Source organism: Lathyrus oleraceus, chromosome 2, assembly GCF_024323335.1.
Source record: "Lathyrus oleraceus cultivar Zhongwan6 chromosome 2, CAAS_Psat_ZW6_1.0, whole genome shotgun sequence".
NCBI classification, from domain to species: Eukaryota; Viridiplantae; Streptophyta; class Magnoliopsida; order Fabales; family Fabaceae; genus Lathyrus; species Lathyrus oleraceus.
The window spans coordinates 30,967,077-30,986,697 of record NC_066580.1 but is presented as its reverse complement, the minus strand read 5'-3'; the positions used below and the strand labels follow the sequence as shown (position 1 = coordinate 30,986,697).

The following is a 19,621-nucleotide window of genomic DNA, read 5'->3' as shown; positions in this document are numbered from 1 at the left end:
AATTTGTTTATTTTCTCTAAACTTAAATCCTAAACCATAAAAGAGAAGAGATAATAAATTAGATTTATAGATAAAAGATAATAAATTAAACCCTAATTTGACCAACATTGCTAACATTTATTATCTCAAAACAAAAGAAAAACAATAAATTATATAAGAGACCAACAATTAAAATGACTTAAAATTTTTGACAACAATTCACACTACTCAATAATAAAACAATACTTTTTGTCATAACAAGAGAGACTAAAACCTCGTTAATATGAGTTCATAACGCTTTAAAATCTAATTACTATTTATTTTTCTAAAATTTAGTTATTTGAAAAAAGGTCATGTTTCACACATGAGAATAAGAGGATGTTCACGGCGCGGTTTAGACGATTTTAACGTTAAATATCATTCGAACCGCAAGAGAAAAAAACATGCGGTTTGATTTGGTTTGATTGACTTTTAGAAATAAAATCGAACCAGAACAAACCAAAGCAAACCAATGCAGTTTGAGTTGGTTCGATTTTTTTACAAGATTATTATTGAATCATACATACATATAGAGAATAACATAATTTTGTATTTAGTCATTCATACATTATCAAATAACAACAAAATTCATTATATTTAGACAAAAACTTCTCATTCAATATACAATATAAGATTAGAGAAAATTGGAATAAAAAACATAAAATAGTAGAATAAAAGAATATACAAATATTAAAATAAAAACAAAAAAAAACTACAGGAGATGGAAGATTAGAAAAGATGAAAAAAAGAGAGCATAAGAGATGCAAGATTAAAGAAGAAATATATAATAAAAACGTAATTGGAAGAGAAAACAGTAATATAAAAATGAAAAGATAAAAAAAAAGAACACAAGAGATGATAGATTAGAGTATACAAGGTGAGACGTATATGACAAAGATGATGAGAAGAATGAGCTATATTATTAGGAAAAATTTGAAACGGTTGAAATTAAAATTCTAAGCGTGAGTAAGAAAATATTTGTAAGGTTAAGATATAATGGGCCTGTTTGAAATGCATCTTAAAAACTCTTTTTTAGTTTTTAAAAATTTAAATTTTAAAAACTTGTTTGAATATAATGTTTTGCAAAAGTGTTTTTAAAAACTCTTTTCTATTTTTCAGTTTTTAAAAGTAAAAAAGTGAAATAGTTTAGTTGTGTTTTCCTTCTCACTTTTTAGTTTTTAGTATTATAAAACTTGAAGAAAAAACATAAAAAATTTATAATTTTCATTAATAACATTAATGTGATTTTAAAAGATTAGATTATCAAACAAGATTTTTCATTTTCATATTTTTAAAACAGTTTTTAAAAATTACCTCATCAAACAATTTTTTTTTTAATTTTCTTCTTAAAAATAGTTTTTTAAAATAGATTTGAAAAACAAATTTTAAGAATTAAAATTGGAAAGTGTTTCAAACGCGTTTTGGTTTTGTTTATTCAGTTTGCAAAATATAATCGGGCAAATCGAACAAAATCACATAGTTTTGTTAAAAAATGGTCCAAACACATCCGAATTAAATACGATTTTTTACAATTTCGATTTAATTAATTTAGTGTATGATTTTCTAATGAATTGGTTCGGTTTTGAATACCCATACACGAGAACAATAAAACCATACTCATATTTTCGAGTTCCATATTACCATTTTGATTGTTTTTGAATGCTAATTAAATCTGACTATTTTTTAATCTCAAATACTCAAATATATAACAGATTGTTGTGATAAATAAAACCTAGTCGACAATTTTTTAACTAATATTTAATTTCAGATTTTTCCTAATAATTTGTGAACACTTTAGTCTAATAATAAAGTGAAAATCAAATGAATGATGATCAGAAGAGTATAATAACATACAGTAATTGTGTTTTTACTTGAAGGCAAGAACAAAGACTAGTATAGACCCAAAAATTCAGACTCAAACTATCTTAGAGCGCAAGCAGCAAAGCACCGCACGTTTATATAAACCCCAATTAAAGTTTCATTTCTCTCGACTCACACAGCGCAGAAAGAAGAGTTTCACTTTGTTGCTGAACGACGAAAAGAATAATCAAATCGAAAACCAAAAATGGCGGAATCATCATCATCATCTTCAACAGCACCGGCACCGAGAGCGAAGTCCGATACAGAGATAGAAGAAATGCTGGATCGGATGCTAACTCGTTTAGCTCTCTGCGATGATTCCAACCTCGAACCCTTACTCTCTAAGCTTCTCCCTCTCACCATCTCTTCTCTCTCTTCTCAAGCCATCGCAGTTCGTAACAAGGTACTTCGCTGAATTTCAATTCCTCTATCGCTTTTCCTGTACCGGAAAATGTTCATTATACAATTGTTATCAAGTTATCGAATAAATTAGTATCTATTTCTCTTTTCACGTAGCAATTGCTGAATGAAACGGATAGAAACTATACTTGATAGCAAATTAGGTTTACGAGACATTTTGCTTTGTTACAGTAAGGTTAACGAATTGCTTACGTTGAATAAGTTAGTATCTATTTCTCTTTTCACGTTGCAATTGCTGAATGAAATGGATAGAAACTATACTTGATAGCAAATTAGGTTTACTACACATTTTGCTTTGTTACAGTAAGGTTTTATTACACTTTTGAGTGTAACGAATTGTTTAAGTAGCTGTTTATTGGTTTGAACGATTTATTTCATTCGGTTTAGCTGCGATGAAGAAGTGGTTTGGTATAAGTTTAATGGTTTTGGAAATTGTGTGTTTATGACAGGTTCTTGAGATTTTGAGTCACGTGAACAAGAGAGTGAAGCTTCAGTCTGATATTGGTTTGCCTTTGACTGAGTTGTGGAAATTGTATTCGGAACCTGGTGCTGCTCCGATGATAAGGAATTTTTGCATTGTCTATATAGAGATGGCTTTTCAACGGGTTGATGCAAAGGTTTCTCGATCATTCTTTATTTCTTAGTGTCTGTTTGTTACTTTGTTATTAGTGTTACTTATTTGTGGTTATAATGTGAAAATTGAAAATTGAAACTGATAATTTTAGCACTTGGTTAAAAATTGATAGTACGGCTTGGGCTCTTTTGAAACTTATGTTCTTTTAATAAACTAGGCATGTACACACACATTCACTTTCCCTTATTGAATGCTTATCTTGGAGTTTGTGGAGACAATCTAATGCTCATGCATATTGATTAGGTAAAGGAAGATTTGGCACCTGAACTCTTGATGAACATCTCAAAACTTCCTATTCAACACCAGGAAATTATCCTTAGAATCATTGTTAAGGTATCAACCTTTCCGAATATTTCTGTTATATAGCTAAATGTTGTACACACCACTTCGTTAGATACTGAATACTTCTGATTATTTTGAGTTTTTGTAAGTGGGACTATGAGGACAACGTCTGGTATTGAGTTTGGCCATATATTTTTCTTTTGGTCAATGATTTTATTTATCTATATATTATATTTGGTAATAAATTAAGCAGGGCTTACATACTCCTTCTCTTTCACGCTTAACAGATTATTGACAGCTGTTAACAGCTGTCACTAACAACAGCAGCCTATCGTAAGATACTACAATAAGCAGGTTGTTCATAAAAGCATAACCATATACATACAGAAACGTTCTTATACTCTAACAGAGTAACAATGCTTATATTTATGAGTAGCCGTTATGAACACACATACAAGAATTGAAAATTTGAATGATAAATAGAAATAAAAAGAATGAATCTATCATTGGTCGAAGAAGTATGAGCTGAAAAAGGAGACGGTTCTCCTTCCAAGTGTATCCCCTTTGTACTACAAAGCAAATTATCAGTTCCCAAATGCTAAATAGAATAAATCTTCCTTTAACCTATTTAAGCTAATCCCCTGCTCTTAATATAACCACGTACGTATTTCTATAACTACTTGTAACAAATTGTACAACTTCTAGAGCCCTATCAACATGCTACTAAAGTAAGAACTAGCACAAGCAAAAGTGCTCGCTTACATTAAGTTTTCCTATTTTGCTATCTCCCAATAAACCCTCGCATGAGAAGCTGTGAGAACTTGAGTATTGGCATTAGTTGCAATACATTTTGGCTGGTTTGTGAGAAAAGGAGGAAAGTTTCAAGAAAGGACTCAAAATATCTATCTGCACAAGAATGCTGCTTGTCATTATTTGGGAAATGAGTTATGTTATGACTACTACTTCTATTGAATAGCTTCCTAATTTTAGGTAATCGGTGAGTGCCACTCTGGTCAACTTGCTGATGAAGTTGCTGTGAAGTTTAAAGAAGTGAGGAGTTCTCAAGATAGGGAGCTGTTTATTGAGTTTTGTCTTCATACAATGTTGTACCAGAAGGTCTCTCAAAGGTCTGGAATTGGATTTATACAGAATGGAGCTTGTGATATTTGCATTTGTTTTGTCACAAATTATTTTGATTCATTCCCATTTAATCAAATGGTAGTTTCTGTTTTGTTGCAGTGGTGGATTCCCACCTGGTCTTTCTGTTACTCAAGTCAATCGTGTTACAGGGAAACAACAGTTGCAAAGTAATGAACTTCTATTAAGAAAGGTAATCATGTACTAGTTATACCATTATCTTACCATGTAAAGTTCAGATAGTGTCTCCCTTCACATTTGTTCTCATATGAGAAGGAACACTGTCTAATTTGAGAGCGTCTTGTCTCCATAGGATATTCTGTTCATTTTGTTATATCTTTCTGAAATTCAAGAGTATATAACACAGGACCTGATTCATTATAGGATATTATGGTTTTGTTTGATTCTTGTAGCTGAACATCTAGTGGAAAAGGACAATGCTGATTGTTGTTATTGACTTTCATTTGAACAAACATGCAAACCTGTTAGTGGATACATTTGGATGCTTATAAGTTAGAAGCACGTCCAATTGTGCCTTTACGATGAAAGCTAATATAGGCTGTCTGATTTTGTTCTTTTGTTAGTGCAGTTGGGTATTTTGAATGTCATTCAAGCCATGGAGCTTGACCCCGAGCTTGTTTATCCTTTATATATTGCTGCTTCTGTAGATTGGTATGCTGTAGATCTCATTTTACTGATTTTTTAAAAAAAATTCTTTCTTGCTAATTTATCTTTCTGAGTTATATCTTTGTGGTGTTTTATTTGTGAATGATCACATTTGTTGTTTGATCAATTTACTCAAGTGAAGAGCCTGTGGTCAAGAGAGGTGAGGAGCTTTTAAAGAAGAAGGCCAGTGGTGCTAATTTAGATGATTTAAATCTGCTCAAGAGACTATTTTTGCTATTTAATGGTAAGCTATTACAATGTTTGTTGAGATAGGACGTACACTGTCTATTATAGAGTTACAATATTTTCAGTTTTTCCTTTCAATTTGTTCATGCTTATATGTATATGTGTGTAAATTTCATATAAATCATAAATGTGGGCTTTTCCGATTCTTACATAAATTAACTCCTAAAAATATCCACGTGCTTCAGAGTCTGCTTAGTTTAAATTAGGTTGTTCCTAACTACACTTTTTTTATATGAAAGTGGGTATAAAGTAACTAACTGCTTTTGTTCATGGTTATAAATTTCAAAATAATCAAGAGAAGGCACTCGACCACACTTTGCTCCTAATATATATTTGTTCAGTCCAAAAATTTAAAATCAAGAGAATGATTTAAGCATTGTGATTTTTATGGTATTTATTAGCTATTTTCTTCCAAGTCAAAACCTATTGTGTGTCAGTGCTCTCTCTCTCTCTCTCTCTCTATATATATATATATATATATATATATATATATTAGCTTTGATAGCCTAATTAGCTATTATTGAAATTTCAGCCTTAATTGCGGCATTTGACTTGCCTTCATTGCCAGCCCCCAACACCTTCATTGTGTCGGGTTTGAAGGGGTGAATTTAGTCCCACATTACTAAGAGATATGACCTGTGTTGTGTTTATAAGTGGGGGCAATCCTCATCTTACAAACCGGTTTTGTAGGGTTGACTTAGGGCCAACCACACATTTCTTGAGATGGTATCAGTGTTAATAAGGGATGAATTGATATGATTCAATTCCTCTTAATTGTATATATTTTCCATTCCTAGAATAGACTAGAAAATCAAATAGATAAGATTTGTAATTAATGGTTGTAAATGCTCATGTAAAATTATATGTAGAGGTAATACAATGAAGAATGGTATCAGAGCTCTTACTATATCTTGGAAGTGTTTCCAATTTTATGTTCTTAAGTAATTGACCTTGACGGTGAATATAGGTACTGTTGGAGCTGAAAGTGTTGATTCAGAGTCAAGAGTGAGTCCAGGGAGTCATGCTCTAAAGGCAAAGTTGATGTCTATATTCTGCCGGTCTATTGCAGCAGCAAACAGTTTTCCATCCACCTTGCAGTGCATTTTTGGTTGCGTTTATGGTATGGAAGTGTTTATTTATTAATTATGACCTTTAACGTGCTAATAATTTTTGCTTTTGTTAAAATTTGTTGGACTATTTAATTGCTCATGATTTTATATAGTAAAATGACTTGTGCACCTAGAACAAATTACTGCATTCATCTATTGTGCATAGAGTTCATTATCCAAACTTCAAGACACAAATGTGTATGGATTAAAGATCGGGACTTCCGTCCAAACTTTATTGTTTTGTCCATTCTATTAATTTGTTTTCTGTTTTATCTAAACTATTACATATTCTTGAATTTTATAGGTAATGGTACCACATCAAGGTTGAAGCAATTGGGAATGGAATTTACTGTTTGGGTATTTAAGCACGTGAGTATGATATTACTTGGCTTTTGGTTTTTGTTATAAGTTTCACCTGTAGATACAAATTCTCTTTTTCGCCGTAACATATTGAATAGAAATGGTTCAGTGGAATTGAAGATACTGCATGAATTTTTCAATACAAATTCTGGTTTGAACTTTGAAATGAATTGTAGTATGTTTTTATTTCTTTATTTAGATTAGCATTTTGGTATGCAGTAAAGGAAACAGGGAATGCTAACTGAAAGTTTAACCAATAGGTGTCCCAATGTTATAAAACTTAGTTCGATTGACTTGGTTGGGTTGCTGGATTACTTGAATCCATCGTTGAAGTCGAATTGATATTTGATATACATCACATTTGCAAATTTTATACTTACTAAGCCTCGAGGTTTTTAAACAAATCACAAAATATTATCAATATAAATCCATGTGTTTAAAATTATAGTTATTGAATAATTACACATATTTTGAAATTTTAACTGACATAAAATAATAAATTAGTATGCTGATAAATTAATGGTTAGAAAGCAGATGGTGGGTTTGAGTGCAGTCTTCAAGATTTATAGATGAGGGGTTGACAAACATAGGCTATGATGCAAAAATATCTGAGTCAAACTCGAAGTGCAATGGAAGGAAGGGTGGGTGTGCTCGAAGATCCACCAGTGGCAACAACAGTGAAATTTTTGGGGGGATTATTGATAGGCACCATTAGTAAAAAGCTGTATGTGTGAAATTGTAATGAAGGAACCACTTGATAATGTAACCATCAGACGCCCTATAAATTGGCGGGATTTGCGAGTTGGTTGGAAACTGAATGAAAGTTTGTTGAGGAAAGGATACAGGTGCTATCAAATTCACCCTAGAGTTGTATGTTTTTGGTGGGTTATATTGTAGGATCTTAAAAAAAAAGTTCTGGAGCACTCTTTTTGCATCTGTGTCTGCAGAGTTTCTTTATATTCTTCCTAATATCAGTTGAATCTATCAACTGGTAGCATGTTGTGTTGAGGTGGAAGATGGTGATGACTAGACTTCCTGGGTTTGTATGAGAAGATGCTACTGGGTGGATCGGTAGGATAGGAAGTATGAGAAAATAAAGGAAGCTGTTCTGGAGGCTATGGAAGGCAATGCCCTCTTTTGGATGCAGTTTTGGGAATTTCGCACATCAAATCCCATTCGTAATGAGTTTAAGGAAGCCACGATTAAAAGATTTCAGCTAGCATTGGCTCTAAATTCATAAGGTTCTATTAGGTTTGAGATGAGAGGATTTAGTGCATTGTTGCTTCATAGGAGTCATTTGTTGAAAAGATTTTCATGTGAGCACTACACAAAAAAAGAGAAGTCTTTGTTCTAATTGAATTGAATTATCTTTATTTATGGATGTTACCTCGGTGTGATGAGTTCAGTTAAAGATGAATCTCAACATACCTAGTGAGATGCATTGCAAATGATTTGACATCCTTTTTTGTCCCATATACTGTTGTTATATGGATACTGTTGTCCAATACTGAAGCATTGTTCCTTCATCATCTCTAATATTTGTTATTATAAATGCAGGCAAAAATTGATCAGCTTAAGTTAATGGGTCCTGTTATTTTGAGTGGAATTATGAAGTCTCTTGACAATTATTCTATTTCAGAAGCAGGTTTGCTTAACGTTATTAAAGTTATTTTGTATTTGAATGATATTGTGTATTTTATTTCATATTCAATTTTTAAGTATTAACTCAGATGCCAGTGCTCGGGAGGTCAAAACTTATGCTTTTCAAGCAATTGGACTGCTTGCGCAACGCATGCCCCACCTCTTCAGGTGCCAGCCTCTTTATTTCTGGTGGTTATTGACTTAAAGTTTATTTCCCTTTGGAAAATTTGTTTTTTCTGGAATTTATTTGCATTGGCGGGACCAAAATAGGTTTAGATTGCAAAATGTTGTAGCACATTTGAAATAAACAATTTACATTATATATATGAGTAATTGAACTAGAAAATTGCAGTGTTTAATAATCTAATTTTTTTAGTAACATTGATGATGTGAAACTGAGAGTACAAGAGGTATTTAATATTTTTAGATTGTGATGCCGGTCATCCCAGCTCTGTTAGAGTGTTGCAATACCATAGCTGGTAACTACTGCCAGCTATCTGCCTGGTAGTTAAACTTTCAGTTAGCTTCCTCGTTTCCTTTACATCATACCAAACTACTAATCTAACAATATCAAAGTTACACCACAACACAACAACCAAGTCTTACACCACCACCGCACAACACAATAATATCAAACTTACACCACAGCTAATAATTGATGTTGTTATTGTTGTATGTGCTTAATAGGTTTAAAAATGTTTTTTTTTGCATGTTTCTTATGTTCAATGAATTTGTTCACCTTACAAGCCTATCATAGATAGATTAATATAAGAGTAACCTACAAATTTTGAAAAGAAACCCCAAAAAGGTCTTGATTGTTTTCTGTCAATCCATTTAAGTCAGTTAAAATGTCAAAGACTTGGATTTGTTCTTTGTTTTCCTTGGAGTGTCCACAAATATTTTCTTTAGAGAGATTTCTTCTATGGATTTACCAAGGGATTGGATTGCTCGAGATAATTTTGCCTCTCTCTCTCTTGCCCCTTTGTTTTAGGATGATTTTGTGTTGTTTTTCGATGTATTTCTCATTTTTCAGTTGATATATTTTAAGGGGCCAATGATTTGTCTATAAATATGATTTATGATAGAACATTATGATGTTGTTTGATTCATTTAGCCAACTTGGCTTCACATAGTGGATAATGGTGGTTGTTGTTGCAAACAATTGATTTAGGTCCTATTTAAGTTGTAGTTTGTGGTTACTAATGGAGTTATTATCTGTTCTTTCAGTGAAAAGATTGACATGGCTGCTCGACTTTTTCATGCACTGAAAGTTGAATCCCAGTCTCTACGCTTTGTTGTTCAAGAAGCAACAATATCTCTTGCTGCAGCATACAAAGTAAATTAAATGCCTCTTATGTGAATCTAATGTTATTTGTAATGGAATATTTTGTTATGAAGTTTTAATCGCTACTCTATCCGATGTGAAAGTAGTTGTAGAGCTATGATGATCCGATGAACTTCTTTTGTTTTCAGTGTCAATTGGTTTTAGTTTTAATGGGATAATGGGATGGAAATCACCTGTTCTCTTCTTTCTACGCCTATTAAAAACTGATGTCTACCTTAATTGCATATATGATACGAGACATGTGAATTTATAGTATGTAGAGCTATGATGATCCGATGAATTTCTTTTGTTTTAGGCATCATTTAGTTTTAGCTTTTGTTATAATTATGTAAACTTGTAGATATTCTAGATTGTTAGTATTCCTAGAATATACAACTTCCTAGGTTAGTGCTTCTTCATTAACATTCAAATGTATTTATTGTAACACCATTATAAATACAAATAGTGTGATCTGAGTATAGATACAAAATTTACAGAATTCTATAGTTTTAATGGGATAATGGGATGGAAATCACTTGTTCTCTTCTTTCTATCCCTATTAAAAACTTTAGACCTCAGCAAAAGACATTCCCTCTCTTATTTTTTTTTTTTGTGGGTGAGGTGTTTTGTTTTTATTGGAGATGTTAGAATATAAGTACCAAAGAATGTCTAGATATTATGTTAGTGTATCTTGAGTTATCTCATAACTGATCTTAGAATCTATTGGATCATTAAGAGTAATTTCCATATTGCTCAGTTGTCTTTGACTAGTTTCATATCATAAAGTGAAGTTATCTGAACATTTAATATGTTGAGTGTTAGCCAAGAGTTTCTTTTGGACTTTGTTTCAATTTTCAAAACTTTTATTATGCTCTTCTGAGCTTTTGGTTGATTTGAGACTTTACTCTCCATTTACAGTTTTTTAGTGACTTATCTTGTGTATCAGGTAGCCCCATTAGCCGTGTTACAAGATTTGGAGGTGCTTCTGCTAAAAAATTCTCAAGTGGTATGATACTATTCTTCTCCCTATGGGACTGTTTACCTATATATTACTCTGTTTCTTTTTTATTATGACGGACAAAAAAAATATCACCTTAAAACTTTTGAGCATTTCAAACTTTTTTATATAAAACTATTTGAAAAAAAGTTTCAAAACAGCACTTGCCCGTCTTACATTTGACTTATCATGGACTTATAAGTATTACATGTTACAACTAAATTTCATGCGCACCCTGATTTATCATGAAGAGAGAATATTAGGAATAAATAAATTGGTGAAATTATGAGTAATTAATACAGTGGTATTCATGGAATAAATTTAAATTTAGAGCAGTATTAAATGAAATCAACTATTCCTTCGCCTTGATGAATTAGAGTTTTGTTGTTTATTATAAGGACAAGAGGGAGTATTATATAAGCAGTGTGTTACTATAAAAAAACAATTGCATATTTAGTTTTACATTGCTCAGCATTAGTTGCAACTGGAATAGGTTTATTGGAGAAGCAACTTTGTCTTGAGTTATTATGATATTTAATGCTGTCTTTGGCTGGAGTATAATTTTCAGATTTTTCAATTGAAGCCCCTCTGCTGAGATATGCTTTGGGATAAGATTGATTCAATAACTTCTTTTTGGCGCGCACTTCACATGGTTTCTTTCACTTTCTGGGCTTATTTGATTAAGCATGCAGCAAGATGATAAAATATTTGTTATTATTAGTACCATTGATGTTATTGTTATTTTAATTTCAAGCTTGGCTTTGTCACTTTTTGTTCATCCAAGGAAGATGCCTTTTTATCCTCCTTTTATCCAAATAAAATTTGAAAGGGGTTCTTACAGGAACTTGTTTTGTTGTGCTGACAGGAGGAAAGTGAAGTAAGATTTTGTGCTGTAAGATGGGCAACATCTTTGTTTGATTTTCAACATTGTCCCAGTCGTTTTATTTCTATGCTAGGATCAGCAGATGCTAAATTAGATATCAGGTATAACAAATTCCTTCTGCCATGAGCTCACACGCTATGATGAGTTAAAGCACATTTGAAGGGGTTTTGCTTCAAGGGATTGGGTTGCTTTGCTTCAGTGATATTTTTCTTTGTTGTTTATGTTTTCCTTTTACTTTAAGTGAGCTCACTTACATCCCAACTCTTTAATTATCTTCCCTCTGTCTGATTGAATTTCTTCTTTAAACAAAAAATAACCAAGTCTATTATTGTTGTATAATGTATTCTCTTCATTGAAAAGCTGTAAGATGATTACTTGCATATGTCTTTTCCAAAGTAGGTGCATAATGAGAGAATGAACCCTTTAGACAGTGTTTCTTCATTCAATCTGTAATCAAACTAATGTTTGCCTTGCTTTCACTGTACAAATCACAGTTCTAATGATTTTAAAGCATGGACACAACTATAATATACATTTTTGTTCAAGTTTTGAAATACTGCTTCCTCTAGTAGTATTGCTATTACTGATCACAACTCTTAAAACTTAAGCAGAGAAAAGAACATGCTGATGTGTTAAATTTTAACAAAAATCTAAATTGTTTTAACATTTTTAAAAGTAAAACAGCGATTCTTCACCCTGTAATGCATTTTTTGGCGATGGTTTTGGAACTTCATTCATTGGATAACAAGTGATAACTTTGAGTTTTGCTTGTATCATTATTAGGTTTCTGGGGCGATTTAATTATGAAGTTTCTTGTGATCCAGAGTCAGAAATTCATTTAACTGATTATGTAGCTGTTTTCCTTGTTTGAAACAGAGAAATGGCACTCGAAGGCCTCTGCTTGCTTAAAAATGGAAGTCAAATTGATGATTTTAAGTACCCCAAACTTGGTCTGATGTTGGATTACATTATCCGGCAACAGCCAAAGTTATTAGAGTCCACTAATATTAGAGACCAGAACCTGCTTTTTCCTTCAAACACATATGTTGCCATGATCAGATTTTTAATGAAGTGCTTTGAGTCAGAATTGGAAAAGAACAAGACCTTAGAAGGCTCGCCTGAAATTATATCATCAGTGAAGACATTTTGTTTGCTCTTGGAACACTCTATGTCATTTGAAGGCTCTGTTGAGTTGCATGTCACTTCTTCCAAAGCATTGCTTATAATTGGATCGCATATGCCAGAGGTCTGATGTTACTGTTTCTTGATTGTTTTCTTTGTTGTATTCTTTCTGACACAGTTTTTTTTATAGGTGGTAGCATCACATTATGCTCTCAAAGTTTCATGGCTTAAGCAACTACTACTGAATCATGTAGATTGGGACACTCGGGAATCCATTGCATGTTTACTTGGAATCGTGTCTTCTGCTCTTCCTCTGCCTGCAACATCTGATGTTATTTCGGAATTGACTTCAATTTTCAGCCAAACACATAAGCCTAGGTTTGTGAACTGGTGCTGTAACTTTTAGTCCAGTTTCTGAGAATTATCCCCTTTTGAACCTATTTTGTTTATGCTCATGTTGAATTGATTTATTGATAGATTTGAGACTCAGCACGGTGCGCTTTGTGCAATAGGATATATCACTGCAGATTATTTGTCTAGAGCACTTGTAAGTTTTGTTTTACTTTTACTGCATATTTTTTTAATTAATAGTTGAATTAAATTACATACTATATCATATATATACAAGCTTAGCCTTGGGTCAATTGGCGCTAGTTTAAGCTTTTATTTATTTACTTGTGTATTACTCCATCCGTCTCATAAAAGTGTCTCATTTGCACTTTTTCTCTGTCTCAAAGTAATTGTCCATTTACAATATCAATGCAGCATTTATTATTATTTTTACACTACTATATCCCTATTTATTAACTTTCACGTTATTCAACTACTCTATTACCTATAATTAATAAGAGTATTCTAGTAGATGATATTAATTTTATCATTAAAATCAACACATCTAATCATTTTCTTAAGAACCCCGCATTGCTCAAATATGACAATTTTTATGAGACTGATGGAGTATGTTTTCAATACCTTTGCTCAAGTTGTTTGTTTTATCAAAAACTTATGATTTGTGCAGTTGCACTTTTGTCCTTGAACAACAAATGCCATTTGCAAAAGTGTATCTTTTGCAAAACAAAATTATCAAATGAAACTTAAATATCGGTTTTTGGGTGTTAATAATTCTTAAGATTTGGGTTGAGTGATTCGAGTGTATTTAAACCCATACAAAACGGATTGGAAGGTGAGGATTGCCATCACTTGTAAACTCATTCAATGGGATTTCTTAACAATAATCATGTCTTTGTATTTAATATACATATCTTTGCAAGGTGTTAGTGCTCATTACAATACTTCTGTGCAAGGTGTTAGCACTTAGCACCGCTTAGCTTGCAGCTGTTAGCAAAGTTAGTAATCTTTGTAAGGTAGATTTTTTCACAACCGCCATGGCCAATTTGTGAAGTATGGTGGTACCATGGCATTTTATGGTGGTGTCATACGGAGGATTTTTGGCTTTTTGTCTTCGATACATTCATAGTGTCATAGAACTTGATAAATCTTTAGCCTGTTTATAAAGATGATGTAATGTAAACAGTTCAGATCAGATTTGGTGTTATTTTATTCTCTGACTTTTCAGACTCTTAAAATCTCAAAAATAGTTCTCTAATATTCCACATATAACATCTTGGCAGATGCCAGAAATTTTTCTCCGGAAAACACTTAGATGCCTAGTTGATGTGGTTAATTCTGAAACTTCTGCTCTTGCTGCTGTTGCAATGCAAGCATTAGGTCATATTGGACTGCGTATTTCTTTACCTCCACTTGAGGATTCTAATTCAGGTAAAGTTAGTTCATATATGCTGACCAAATTCTTGTTAGACCATTCATACCCGTGCTGTTGGTTTAGAAATTATAGGAATATCTGATTAATCTGCAGATGGAATTCTCATACTTCTGTATGATAAATTGAGTAAGTTTCTCTTGAGTGATGATGTTAAAGCAATACAGAAGATCGTCATATCCATTGGGCATATATGTGTAAAGGAATCATCATCCTCTCATATAGATATGGCCTTAAATTTGATTTTCAGTCTTTGTCGATCTAAGGTAATTCAAATGCCCCATCATCCTCTTTTATATGATTTGCTTGTTATGAATCAATGGCTTATATCAGAGTGAATGTTCAGTTTGCTGTTTTGATTTTCTCTACATATTCAATTTTTCTGCTTTTTCTTTGGAGAAGTAAGATAATGGTTTTCTTGAATTCCTTGATCTTGAACGAGAACAGCTTAAGTTTTTTTGTGTTTTCATTTTGATTTAAAAAGTGTCTCGTGTATGTAACCATAATTTCAGGCTGAGGATGTTCTGTTTGCTGCTGGGGAGGCACTTTCTTTTTTGTGGGGTAGTGTTCCTGTCAGTGCTGATACAATCCTCAGAACTAACTTCACTTCACTATCGACTGCTTCAAATTTTCTGATGGGAGATTTAAACTCTGCTGAGTCAAAGCAGTTCCCAAATGGACAAAGTGAACATAGTGAAGAATACCATGCTTCTGCAAGAGATGCAATTATGAAAAAGCTTTTTGATGAGCTTTTGTATAGTAGCAGGAAAGAAGAGCGATGTGCTGGAACTGTCTGGCTAGTATCACTTACAAAGTACTGCGGCAGTCATCCTACTATTCAGAAAATGCTTCCAGAAATTCAGGTTTAGAATTCCGAAACCAAAGACGCCCTTGTTTTTCACCTACTACATTTTATTAACATTCCAAACTTCTTTTATTGTATTGTCTTTCAAGGTCATATGCACCGGATTCTCAAGGAAATTTTTCCTTTAACTTAGATATATCTGATGGTTCAGTTGGTATAGTTGTCCAATATTTTTTTCCATATTTATATGCTACAAAAGAGTAGAGATTCTCGGAGAATTTAATGTGAATATGGATAGGAAGATGAGCTAGATTCTTGTGGTTTTCCTTTGGCTTTATTCAAACTTGCGGAATATTGTTAAAGATGTTGACACCAATCATTTCAAAGTTTAATCATAGTGATGAGGATACATGGATTATAATGCCCAAGACAAGCGCATGATCAAGGAATAATAGTCTTTGTTATTATATATGACAATACTAAGCTCATATTCCTAAGATTCAAAGTTCAAACAATTCATAATTTGTCAACCAATGTTTTTTTCAATCAATGGTCATAAAACTCATAACTCTAGTCTTTACGTTTTTCCCTAAAGGGAAGGAGTAATTTTTTAGAGGAGTCAGATCCAAGTTTGACGATTTTAACCTAAATGCAGGAGGCTTTCTCTCACCTTCTTGGTGAACAAAATGAACTCACACAAGAGTTGGCTTCTCAAGGCATGAGTATTGTGTATGACCTTGGTGATGAATCTATGAAACAAAATTTGGTGAATGCACTTGTGAATACGTTGACTGGATCAGGCAAACGGAAAAGAGCAATCAAGGTAACTTTCTAGTATATTTTTAAATTGTTGCTTTAGGGATGAGGCTATTTTTCTTTCTCTTTAATTTTCCTTTTCTTTTTTAAACTTGTATTTCTAAAAATAAATTGTGCAGCTTGTTGAAGATTCTGAAGTATTTCAAGATGGATCTCTTGGTGAAACTGCTAGTGGAGGGAAACTGAACACTTACAAGGAGTTATGTAGCTTAGCAAATGAGATGGGACAGCCAGACTTAATTTATAAGTTTATGGATTTAGCAAATCATCAAGCTTCTTTGAATTCTAAGAGAGCAGCTGCTTTTGGCTTCTCAAAAATAGCAAAGCAAGCAGGGGATGCTCTTAAGCCACATTTACGATCTTTGATTCCAAGGCTTGTACGCTACCAGTATGATCCTGATAAAAATGTACAGGTATGTTTTACCACTGGCTGAAAATCTTAGTGGCAGAAAATCACCGGCTCTGCTTGTACACTTGACCTCACAAATCACAATGACACTATATTCCTTGTTAGTTAACTTTGTTAGCTTTTACTGCATAAATATTTTCTTGTTATTTTGCAGACATGGTAATAAAATTCACCACATCTTTCTTTCAAACTAAAATGTTTTTTAGTTAACTTTTAAATCTAATTAGTGTCACCAAGTCATGCCTCTACCATATTGACACTACAAATTCTTAAATTTCCATTCATCCTTACAAAACTGTCTTGTAAGGTAAGATGTGCCACACTTTATAAACTCATTTCGAGCCTTATCTCTTTTTAATGTAAGATTTGATTTTTTCCACAATAAATCTTCTCATGCCCAACATTATTGAGCTTGGTGCGTGAATAATATTGTAGATGGCCTATTGAAGTTATAAGTTTTAGAGAGGAAAAATAGAGGAAAGGAATAATAAGAACTTACAATATTATTGATACTCCCTCCATCTCATATTACGTGTCATACTTGGAATATTATCTAGTCTCATGATTTGTTATTTTAGATTACAATTGAAACATTATTACATTTTTCCAGTAGAATACCCTTATTTTGTATCTCAACTCAAATAATTACTCTTATAATATCAAAGATCTTAGTGTATATTAGTGTATTTCCATTGATCAGTTTATAATCATAGTATCTTTGGTTATTTCTTATGGCTAGTTTTTACATTAATTATTTTTGTTATGCTTTATATCCTCATTTCTCTATTTATTTAGGATTAAGTTCTATGTACTCCTATAATAAGGACTAGTTTTTGTCTTTTGTATCTATTTTTTTTTATTGTTAAGAGCCCTTATTTTGTATCTCAACTCAAATAATTACTTTTATATATCAAAGGTCTTAGTGTATAATAGTGTATTTCTATTGATCAGTTTATAATCTTAGTATCTTAGGTTATTTCCTATGGTTAGTTTTTATATTAATTATTATTGTTATGCTTTATATCCTCATTTACCTATGTATTTAGGATTAAGTCTATGTAGGATTAGTTTTTAGTCTTTTGCATCTATTATTTTTGTTCTTAAGAACCCCACATCAGATAAGATGTGAACATATGTTTATTAGTGGGGGAAATCTTCACGGCTGAACATGTTTATTAGTAGGGAAAATCTTCACCTTACAATTGGGTTAGGTCCGACCCAAATTTTAAGTTAATATTAGGGTCTATCTAAGATCCGTTGGGCCACTTCTATTAGTTTTTTTTTTGCTGTTGGGACATCCACTATATAAATTTATATATGTGCACCAAGCCCATAAGTGTTGGGCATGAGGAGTTGTGTTTAGAGTCCCGCATCAGATGAAAAATGACCTGAACATATGTTTATAAGTAGGAAAAATCTTCACCTTACAAGTTGGTTTTGTATGGTTGAGTTGGACCCGACCTAAATTCTAAGAATTATTAATAATATTCAAATATCTCTCTCTCTCTCTATATATATATATATATAATATTTATATTTATATTTATATTTATATTTATATTTATATTTATATTTATATTTATCGATCGATAGATAAAATCCATAACTTCAACACTTCTAAACTCTCAAGTAAATCATTCAACTTTTTCAATCAACAATTCCTATTCCGTTGCATGACGACATTATGTATGATAGATACTCTATGAATGCATGAATTCTAATATTCACACACCAAGTTTCATTTGCTTACATTTTTTTTTTTTGCTCTTTAGGATGCAATGGTACACATATGGAAGTCACTAGTGGCTGATTCGAAGAAAACCATTGATGAACACTTAGATCTCATTATTGATGATTTACTAGTTCAATGTGGATCTCGGCTTTGGCGGTCACGTGAAGCATCATGTCTCGCCCTTGCAGATATTATTCAAGGACGAAAGTTTTATGAGGTCATTAAGATTACTGTTTATTTTAAATATGAATGTCAAGCTCAGAATAATAGCCATGAAATCCTTAAAAACATAGCAATCACATGTTACAACAAAATCCTCGGCCTTTTCAGTAAAATAGTTCAACAGTGTTGTGCTATTGCTGCTGCTTTGTGATGTTTGTCAGAGGAGATTAGTGTCGGGGTATTTGATCCTGTGTTTTTCATTTGCATGTTTTTCTTGCCTCTTCCACCACCCACAGGTTGGAAAGCATTTAAAAAGATTATGGTCGGGAGCATTTCGTGCCATGGATGACATAAAGGAAACTGTCAGAATTTCTGGCGAAAAACTATGCCGTTCTGTAACATCATTGACGACAAGGCTTTGTGATATCTCTCTAACTGATACGTCAGATGCGCACAAAGCAATGGATATTGTTTTACCTTTTTTGCTTGCAGAAGGTATATTAAGTAAAGTTGACAGTGTTAGGAAGGCATCAATTGGAATTGTTATGAAGCTTACTAAGGTTTGAAATATCTTGCTATGCCATTAACTCTTCAACTTGTGCTCACGTTCTTTCATTTTTTCAGAGTTATATATATTTTTGGTTTTCGAAAACGTAACATTATTTAAATTTTACAAGTAGTTCCTATTTAAAATTAAGGTGAACACTCCGGTACCCTTGGATTTAGTTGGGTACCGGTACCCTCATCCAATAAAACAATCACATTCAGTGTCATGTCACTTTTTATATATATTTTATTTAAAAATAAATTAATATTTTAAATCATTTTCCACTAAAGGTACCGGTACCCAACTACTTATCATGGTACCTAAAAATTTGTCTAAAAGTAATTCATTTATGGTCCATTTAATTTCTGGTGAATGACAATAACCACTACTACAATCAGAAAAAAATTAAATAGGAAATAAAACAATAGATCGTTACATTTGAAATACTTCATTTGCATGATAAGTTGATAACTATTTGTAGAATTTATTTTGCAACAAGCGATATTATTAGTTTTAACTATGCTGAACTATTAAAGTGTTGCTCTAATAAGCATCATCAATGCTGAACTGCACATGCTATACATTAAGACAAGTTTAAATAGTGTGTATAGTTTTATGTATTTGTTTGTTTGTTTTAGCTGGTTTTTACTTTCTACATCCTGAAATTTATT

At 32.3% G+C, this 19,621-nt stretch overlaps 1 protein-coding gene across 1 annotated transcript in view; it reads left to right on the top strand.

Annotated features, from left to right (window-relative positions):
- Positions 1-1,896: 1,896 nt before the first annotated feature.
- The window catches only part of LOC127117865 (uncharacterized), a 34,260-nt gene continuing 16,535 nt past the window's right edge, over positions 1,897-19,621 (top strand). The window contains exons 1-24 of the mRNA XM_051047988.1: positions 1,897-2,281; positions 2,748-2,915; positions 3,176-3,265; positions 4,205-4,341; positions 4,454-4,544; positions 4,941-5,023; positions 5,155-5,261; positions 6,231-6,383; positions 6,677-6,741; positions 8,290-8,377; positions 8,463-8,541; positions 9,601-9,709; positions 10,644-10,703; positions 11,560-11,678; positions 12,454-12,823; positions 12,890-13,077; positions 13,177-13,246; positions 14,331-14,478; positions 14,576-14,745; positions 14,992-15,342; positions 15,940-16,107; positions 16,220-16,513; positions 18,282-18,458; positions 18,700-18,963. Of these exons, the coding sequence (XP_050903945.1) occupies positions 2,084-2,281; positions 2,748-2,915; positions 3,176-3,265; positions 4,205-4,341; positions 4,454-4,544; positions 4,941-5,023; positions 5,155-5,261; positions 6,231-6,383; positions 6,677-6,741; positions 8,290-8,377; positions 8,463-8,541; positions 9,601-9,709; positions 10,644-10,703; positions 11,560-11,678; positions 12,454-12,823; positions 12,890-13,077; positions 13,177-13,246; positions 14,331-14,478; positions 14,576-14,745; positions 14,992-15,342; positions 15,940-16,107; positions 16,220-16,513; positions 18,282-18,458; positions 18,700-18,963 (3,747 nt within the window). The 5' untranslated portion in view covers positions 1,897-2,083. The remainder of the gene's footprint in view (positions 2,282-2,747; positions 2,916-3,175; positions 3,266-4,204; positions 4,342-4,453; positions 4,545-4,940; positions 5,024-5,154; positions 5,262-6,230; positions 6,384-6,676; positions 6,742-8,289; positions 8,378-8,462; positions 8,542-9,600; positions 9,710-10,643; positions 10,704-11,559; positions 11,679-12,453; positions 12,824-12,889; positions 13,078-13,176; positions 13,247-14,330; positions 14,479-14,575; positions 14,746-14,991; positions 15,343-15,939; positions 16,108-16,219; positions 16,514-18,281; positions 18,459-18,699; positions 18,964-19,621) is intronic.